The 9106-nt window shown below is 41.9% G+C and overlaps 1 gene segment (V, D, J or C); it reads right to left on the bottom strand.

Annotated features, from left to right (window-relative positions):
• Positions 1–968: 968 nt before the first annotated feature.
• On the bottom strand, positions 969–1585 carry LOC123233163. The segment is given in 2 exon segments: positions 969–1282; positions 1510–1585. Coding segments are annotated over 2 exon segments (360 nt in total).
• Positions 1586–9106: the final 7521 nt, after the last annotated feature.

Raw genomic sequence — 9106 nt, 5'->3', positions numbered from 1 at the left:
TTTCTCCTTGCCTCCTATTTCTCAGAGGCCACTCAGGTCCAGCTGTCTTAGGGTAGTATAAGTGTGGAATTGGGGTCAATCAAGGATCACTAAGCATTCACCTTGGAAGGGACTGGAAATAGACCCCATGGAACTCTGAGAGACTTCCGTTTGGGAGGGGCCAACAGCAAGAGGAGTTTGGTGAAAATTCTGAAGATCCCAAACTACCAATGGCCAACTGCCAAAGACTCCTGAGAGGACATTCCAGTCTCAGATGGGCTTGGGATGGATGGCTGTGGGTGGCTGGGAGGTTCTGGACAGGAATTTAGCTCTTCTGAACAAAAAATTCAGGGGCAATCTGGAGATTTCAACAGCAAAACCTTTCTACTGAGTTCATTGCCAACTTAAGAAGATACTGAAAGAGTTGTGCTCCATAACTGGAGTTAGTGCCTGGACTACGGAGGGAGCAGGCACTTGGGGGACCCTTCCTTGATCCCTCTTTTACCTCTTCCTTGAAGTTATTTCCCCGTTTGTAAGATAGTGTTAAGGATAGGATATTGTGAGGGGAGGTAGAGTGAGCTTCCGAGTCAAAGCTTCAGAAGAAACCAGAACTGCTCTCTGTTTGCGGGGTTCATAGTTGATAGAGAAGTTATCCCATTTCCCTCCTTCCTCAAAAATCCTCAAACATCCCTCACCCTGTTATCCTGAATTCCCTCATCCTTATAATACATCTTTATTAGTTTATTAGTGGTAGTTTGGGGCTGTTACTTTGAGGGGAGGAAGACTGATTTTGTGGATGAGAGAAAGATGAATACCAAACACCATCTTGAAGGGTGAAGCTACTAGAACTTAGGAGTGGGGAGGCTTGTCTCCATAGGGCTGGCACTGAGGGTGGGATCTAACCCATTAGGGTCACAACTGAACCCCAATACCTTCCTTCAACATTCCCACTAAAGCTTTGCCAGTTGGAAATCTGGGGAGGTTTTTGTTCAGGCCTCCATCACTGTGGGAGAATCATAACTTTGGTGACAGTAATAATGTCCAACATCTTCAGCCTCCACACTGCTGATTGTGAGAGTAAAATCTGTCCCAGACCCACTGCCACTGAAGCGGGCAGGGACCCCAGACTCTAGGTCAATAGCATCATAGATAAGAAGTTTGGGAGGTTTTCCTGGAGGCTGCTGGTACCAGGCTAAAGCACTGTAAATGCTCTCACTGGCCCTGCAGCTGATGGTGACTTTCTCTCCCAGAGCCACAGACAGGAAGGCTGGAGTCTGGGTCATCACAATGGCTGTCCTGGACTCTGGGATGGAAAAAAGAAAAGAGAAAAAGCAGATTCAGGTAAAGAACCCCATCCAGGTGCCATGAATTCCCCAGTGAGTTCCCTCCTCTCAGACCATCTTTTGTGCCTGAATCTGACATGTCATCCCCATTGGCTGTAGAGAACTTCTCCTTCTGCCTCCTCAGACAGTTTCTAGTTCTGGAACCTCCTGGAGAACCTCCCCCGGATTAGCCTGTGGCTGGTCTTACCCTGAGCCCAGAGCAGCAGGAGGCAGAGGAGCTGGGATGGGGACATCCTTGTGTCCTTTGTAGAGCTGCAGGCAGAGAGCTCTGAGCCCAGAATGAGACAGACAGGGATAAAGATGCATTTTGTAAAGAGTAAAAATATTTATTGAACTGAATATTAAGAGTTTTTGTCATCAGTAATTGATTACTCAATTCCAAATGAAAAACTCAAGTCAGAATGACTTTTATGGTGCTTTATTTACAAATAGGTAGAGAGAGTGAAAGTAAGAAAATCAGAGAGAGGATAAGGTAAGATATCTAACCCAACACACTAAGTAATTTGCTCTGGCCCCTGGCTCAACCCAGGCAGGGCTAATTAGTCCTCAGCCAGAGGGGCCTCATCCTTGAGCTGAGGGCCCAGGTCCTGGTGTAATAAGGAAATAGCATTATTAATTGTAGATAGAGAAAGTTTGCCAAGCAGGGTGGCAGGAGATGAACATTCTAAAAGCCTGGAATGGAGCAGGGGAGTGACACAGAACTGGGGACTTGGTCATTTGGTTACCACTGGAGAAGGAGCCTGTGCGTTTTGATCTCCCTCAGAAGGCATCATCTTTGTGGGAAGAGAAAGCTAGAGTTTGGATTTGCAGCTTGGAGGGTGGACCTTCATTCTGTACCAGTTCACTGTTTTTACCCCACTGGATCTATTGGCAGAATAATAGCTGAGACCCTGCGACACCAGAGAAACAAGAGAAACAACGCTGGAGGAGTCAGGGAGCCAGGAGTGAGATTTCCAAACCTCCTATCCTGCTTGACTGTGGTTGTTAGTGAAAGCTTTAGTGTAGAACTCCATTCCCTTTGCCCAGATATATGTTACTAGTTACCCTAGTTAAGGAAGCCTGTTACCCACCTTTCTAAACCCTTTATCTTCAATAAACAGTTGTTATTGTTTCCTGTCTAATCTCCTTATTCCCTAGCAAGAACCCTAGTTTAGGTAGATAATTTATTATATTAATTCCCAGCAGGCTGGAGGCTGGTACTCAGATCAGCTGATTTACCTGCCATTCCTCTATCTGGGGGTTACTTTTTCAAGCCCTTGCTCATCTTTAAGGGCTGGGTTAGTGTATGGTAATTACCTCTAGATATATTTACTGGGTTTATTTTAATCAAGTTATCCTAAAACAGTTAACCAAGAGGTAGCAGTTTGAATCATCCTTTCTTCACCAGGGTTGAATAAAGCAAGGGCTTCAGTCACAAAGCTTCTCTGAAGAGGACAGTCCCTTCAGAAAAAATCCAGGAAGGAATCTGTCTTTTTTCACTCACCACGTGGTTGTTCAAAGGGAGAGATTTAAGTCTCACCAAGTCCAAGGTCTCAGGTTCTGTAAGCAGATTCTTCAACAGTCTCCAATTCAAACTCCAAACTCCAAAGAACAAAGAAGAAAAAGCTCCCCCCCCCCCCACCAAGTTTTAACTCCTTTTTAAAGGTGCTTCTTTTGCATCATTTCCTGTGAATTCCTCCCATTTTACGTGTACCAATCACAACAAAGGTTTTGCTTAGGTTTGCCCAGTGGGCAGTCATTCTGATTCATTACTCACTCTTGCATATGTAGGTCACAGACCTCCCCCACTCAAGAATAAGTGGGGTGTTTACAATTTTGGTCATTAAATCTAAAAATAGGCAGAGTAGGATTAGTCCCATCTTCACAATTTATGTCAGGACAGCCTTGTGCAGGGGGCTGAGATCTCCCCATGCAAAACAGACCCAGAACCACCTCCAGCCTCTCAGCTTCATCTCCAGAGCCCAGAATAAGGTCAGACTCTGTACTGGGTTTACTGGAGATTGTTATCTCATACCTAAATGGTCTCAGTAGTTTCATCTCCGCTAATTCTATGTAGAGCATCACAAAGAAAAGTCATGGCCTATGACTGTTTGTGGTCATAAACAAGTGAGGCCCCTCTCTCTTCCCAGAAGTTACTACATTGAAATTTGAGTTTAGGTTAAAAAGTTAGTGAAGAGGAAAACAGATGTCTGGTTTGTAGAAAAAAAAAGTTGTTAGAAAAGGGTAGTGACCTGAGTGAAAAATTCATTTTAGAAAAATGAAAAGATCAAATTCCAAGACAGGTGAAGCAATGGGTTCAGAGAAGAAGAAGGAAGACACAACCACCTTGAGACAGCACAGAGTGAATCCTGGGCTGAGGAGAAAATGGACTTGCTAAATTGGACAAACCTCACTGCATTTCCTGTTATGTTCCTGTGATTTCCATACCTTTGTCTGTACTTTTAAACATCTCATTCCCTACTTGATTCAGCTGGACTGCAGAGGACCCAGAGGAGATGAAAAAAATAAGGTCATAAATGGAAGAAGATTCATATTCCTAAATCAGTAACTTGCTAGATAGGGGTTTGGTATGACCTGATGAGGGGCATTTCTCACCAGAAGCTAAGGTTAGCCAGATAGTCAGAATTTGTCCTCAGAGGGCCAGGAGCTGACCGTCCCAGCCTCCAGACATATAAAGAATCAGAGGATCATCTCCTGTGTGTTGATTTTCCTATGAGATTTCTGGAAGGTCATGGTTGTGAAGTACACAAGACAGAGACCTTGGACGACTTTCATTCCTCCTTGGGACTGATGAGATTCCCATTCTTTCTATGTCCAAACATCTATTCCTGTATGTCTCTAAGAATCTCACTCCCTCCCATATGCCAATCTTGGAGTTAAAATCCTCTTCTTCTCTGTCAAAAATAACCTCTTTGCTGATACCTCCATTCCCACAGTAACCTCCGATCATAATTCTGATCAAATAAGTATTTCCAGCTTTTGAGAAATAAGATTTATTTGAAAAAACCTGTTTTCGAAACACAACTGGAGAAAATAAACATAGGATATGAAATTTCACTTTGGGTAATTTCTTGATTCATGATGTTGCTCCTTGCTGTTCAAGAATCATCCCTGAGAAATCTAGGAAGGGATGTCAAGTGAAATAAATACCAGGAAAAAAAAAACAAATAAAATGAGCATTTCTATATATGAAATAAGTTGGAAGCATTGGATTGCACATGAAGCTGTAGATTCTTATTATATGTAAATTTGTTTTTGTTTTTGTTTTTATGCAAATAAAAAATTCAACCTGTAAGTTTCAAAATTTTCCTGCTTATTGTAGCTTCCTTCTGGTCTTCCTACTGTTTTCTTTTCTGCATTAATAATGAAACCTCACTAACACTGTTTCTTTATGTCCTTTTTGATACTTTTCTCCTATTTCTGGCATTTCCCATTCCCACTCTTGGAAAAAAAGAAAAACAAAGCCCTTATGACAAATACGCACAATAAAGTAAAAGGAATGATTCCACTGGCTGTAAGCAATGTTCTAGCTGGTCAAATATTCCCATTTTTTTCATATTTTCCTTTTTTTTGGATGCTGATTGTCATCCAGTGTGTTAGTTCCCTTCCCAGTTGTGTAGAATCTGTAAATCTGCTAGACTTGCCATCAGTACTGTTGTGGGGTGCAGAGGTGAGCCCCTGGGGTTCGGGAAGGATACCTTTTGCAAGAATGCAAGACTCTGAAACTTAGCTTAAAAATAAAAAGATAAATTTACTAATTTAGAAGGTAATGTTGAATCTGGCCAGGAGGGCAGCATAGGTGGAAGCCTGCCTCTTTGGTGGAACAGCATGGGTGGAAAACTGTTCCTTCTGGGGACAGCATGGATGGAAAAGCTGTCCCCCCCTCCCCCCCCCCCCGAGAACATAAATTCTGGGCTTTTTATACTTTTTACAACAGTGAAGACATGACTCTAGAGTGCTAAGCACTGAAGCAAGGAGTGGGGGAGGTTTGCCTGAAGGCATGGGGTTGTTCTCAAGATTTGGAGGACATATAAATGAGGTGTGTCTCTTTGTCCATATCAAATCAATGGGACAATCAAAAGAGGATAATCCTCATGGTCTGATGTTTTGGATTGGGAGTCACCAGGGTGTGAAGGAGCAAAGGAATTTCCCTGCTTAGTTTTTCCTGAGTTTTGGGGGGTTCAATGCCAATGCCAGTACCTTTATCCAAGGATTGGATAAAAATGTTAGCTAGCAGAGTTGACAAGCATAGGTAACCTGTGTCCTTTACTTAAAACCTCCTTTGAAAGTCGCCACTTTTTATGACTGAATAGAGAGCAGCAGCTAGCCAGTTGCTTAATCTATAGAACTCTCTGGTCTTTTGACCCACTTTCTTCCATCTTTTCAAAAAAAGGGAGCATGAGAGACTTTTCCAGAAGCTTTCCCAAAAGCCAGGTCAATTCTACTAAAGCATGATCTTGATGAACTAACTCTGTAACCCCATCTCAAAGGAAATGAGATTTGTCTGACATTAGGTGTGATCTTCCTGCTGAGTCGGGGGGGGGGGGGGGGGAAGGACCACTACTGACCTCTGGTGTCTCTCTCTCTCTCTCTCTCTCTCTCTCTCTCTCTCTCTCTCCTGTCTTCNTCTCTCTCTCTCTCTCTCTCTCTCTCTCTCTCTCTCTCTCCATCCTGTCTTCTTTGACAGAGTTCTCCTGGGCACTGAGTCTGCCCCTTGATTTGCTTTATATTGTAAGAAGAAAAAAAGAGGGTGGAGGAAGTGAATATCATTATTCTAATACCAGGAACCAGGATAATGGTAGGCTCCAGTGTGACTCTAAACCTCTTCCTGGTAGGGAAGAGAGGGTAAACTGAATGCAAGGACTCTTTCCAGTTAGAATGAGTCTCCTGATTACCCAATGGGCTTGAGTTTCACCCCCAACATAGATGCAACCACTTTAAACAGTATTAGATGGTTCAGGGAGAAAAGAAAGAAACAGAATTTAGAGGAACACTATTAGGTTCCTCCAATAGCCACAAGTGTATAAAAAACACCAATTAATTAATAAGTGCTAATGACCATTCCAAGGTTTGGTATCTTTTAGGACCAGAAATTTATCCCAAAAGGAGAGAGGCCAGTTCCTGGGGTTTTGTATTTCCAATGATCAAAGTAACAGGGAAATTGTTGAAGTGGGACATCTCCTGAAAAATGTCAAACACTCAGGTTTAGAAGTTTTAGGGACCTTTAATAACCTGCCAACCAGGGCATCCTCACATGAGAGAGAATCACACCACCCATAAGTAAGCACAGAACATACATAGGAAAATAAGTTGGTGGGAATTTTCCTTGGCACACATTTCAAAGGACAGGATTGGTATGTTCAAAAATATACATTCCTCAAGCAAGCAGTTTCTCAGAAGCAAATGTGGTGCTGTTAGCAACCAGGGAAGGTCAGGCAAGTGGACAGAAGGGAAGTGAGATAAGAGGTTGTGTGAAAACCCAGCTAGGCTGCCGGCCCCCTAAGGGGCCTGTGAGGGGCTCTGTTACTTTTTAATCTTCTCTGCTCCATTATAATTATCTTGTCAATAAATTAAAAGAGAAGTAGACCCTGAATGGGTATGATCTGCCTCCTCTTGAGGTCAGGGGGCTTCTCCTGAGGGCAGTGAAAGGCAGATTCTGGGAGACCAGTATCCCAACCATGGCTTTCTCCCAAGTATCCTAAACTACAAACTTTGGGGGAATTTCCTCTTGGGTAATAACTAGGATTTTCTCTTAGTGGAAGTGAAATATTTTACTCTGAGCAGAAAAGCTCATTCATGTTTTATATTGTTTAGTATATTCTTATCTGTTTGAATACTCTGTTTTTGTTTACTATCTACTTGGATAAAAGGTATATTTTTAATATACTCTTTATGGTCTTTGTATACTTGGCATTTGGTGGGAAAGAAATCAGCTCTTGAATTTATAGAGGTTGGGGCACTCTTTTCCCAGTAAGGGAAAGCAATTAGAAATGAAGTGGGGTACTTCATAACATGAGTCCAGACACCTAGAAATTCCATTATTGGAACAGTTATTTATTGGTTAAAGAAGGAAAAAAAGAAAAATTAGTATCATTACCAGCTGGGACAGTCTCCCCTAGTGGAAAACTATGCAGACTAACATTACAACACAGCTTATATAGGTTTACAAGATACAAGGCTATTCCCTTCCACATCCAGGTTCTTTTTTGTCTAGGCACAACTCATCACAAAACATCGGTAGTGATAAGTGGGTGACATTTAGGATATTTACTCTTCACATATACCTAAACACTCAACCTTAGTTAGCTATATGTGTATCCTACATTCTATCCTAAACTATTCGTCTGTACCTAAATACTCATCTGTCTAGATCTATCTATCAACTCTGATAATCTGATAAGGACAGTTTAGTTGATAAGGAAATAACAGGACACTGAACATCTTTTACCTCATGCTTCCAGCTCTGTCTCCAGGAGCATGGAGTTTAATATATATATATATATATTTCAAGACTCATTTCACACAAAAGAATCCCCCAAAACTTTGAAGATGCACAGAAGTTATAAATTATGTCATATCAAAACACAAAACATTGGCTTCAGAACAGAACAAGGCTAAGGCTGAATTTTGACTGTGTTCTTATCAAAAAGCCAAGTCAGGGAATATTTTTCTCAGGGTTGAATTGCCCCTGCTAAGGTTTTGGCCATGGCTATATCAGGCAGCTGCATTCCTGGCCAAAGGGGAACAGTGTTAACCCTTTAAATTCAGGTTTGTTAGGAACTTAAAGCTTTTCAATAAGGCCACAATACTTTTCAACAAGAAATCACAAGGATCACAAAAGGGGGTCAAAAGAGAAGTCTCAGATTTTTATCTATTCTCTTATTGGCTTCCCACACTCATCCCCAGTTAACTACGAATGTTTCCCTTGTATTCCATCCTGACACATTGTTTGTAATGGTGTCCTTTTGATATCTGCAGGGGGAATTTATGACTGATTCTTCTCTTGCCTAGGTTGTTTGCCCACCTGGAGGGCCTAGGTCAGTTTCTAAAAAATGCAGGAATGGATTAATCTACTTCAATTCTACTTTATTTTTTAGTCTACTTCAGAAACTCAGCTTAGACTTTAAAAAATTAGTTTCTTTACGTAAACATTTTTGAGGTGTAGAGGATCTTTCTAGTTGTAAGCTCAGAGGAAGACCTGAGACCTTGTAACCCCGAAGATGTCCTTCCTTCTTTGACACTTATTTACTCTGTGCTCCTAATATTCCTTCCCTTCTTAGTTCCTTTCTATCTGGGTCAGTTTTGTGGTTCGAAATGGCCAGAGGGATTGCATGGGAAGCAATATTTTCAAGGGAAGTCCTGGAGTCAGGAATGACCTGACAGCTCCTTACATCATTCACTTTACTCTAGCTCATAACCTGATCACCCCACTAAAATGAATGATCCTTTTGAGGGCTTATCATGGAGCCTCTTAAAGTGTAAGGTCTGCCATTGTTTTACTCCTTCGTGTACTTTAAGGGAACAAGTCTTCTTTCCCACCACCACTTCCCTGAAGAAATCAACTCTCCTCAAGTAATGGTATTGGAGAAGTCTGGGGTGGGGGCAAGAGGGAAAAGGGTGAAGAATCTGGGGGAGGGAAGGCAGGACTGAATGTACTCTGTACTGAAGACATTTAAGTAGCCAAAAAGAAGGAAAAGGAGAGTTGTTCAGGATAATTTGTATCCTTTCTTCTTTCAATCTTTCTTATTTTGTATGGATCAAATCTGCAGAAAATTATTTTGGAA

This window comes from Gracilinanus agilis, chromosome 2 (assembly GCF_016433145.1).
Source record: "Gracilinanus agilis isolate LMUSP501 chromosome 2, AgileGrace, whole genome shotgun sequence".
Taxonomy (NCBI): Eukaryota; Metazoa; Chordata; class Mammalia; order Didelphimorphia; family Didelphidae; genus Gracilinanus; species Gracilinanus agilis.
This window is presented reverse-complemented; position numbering and strand designations above follow the sequence as displayed.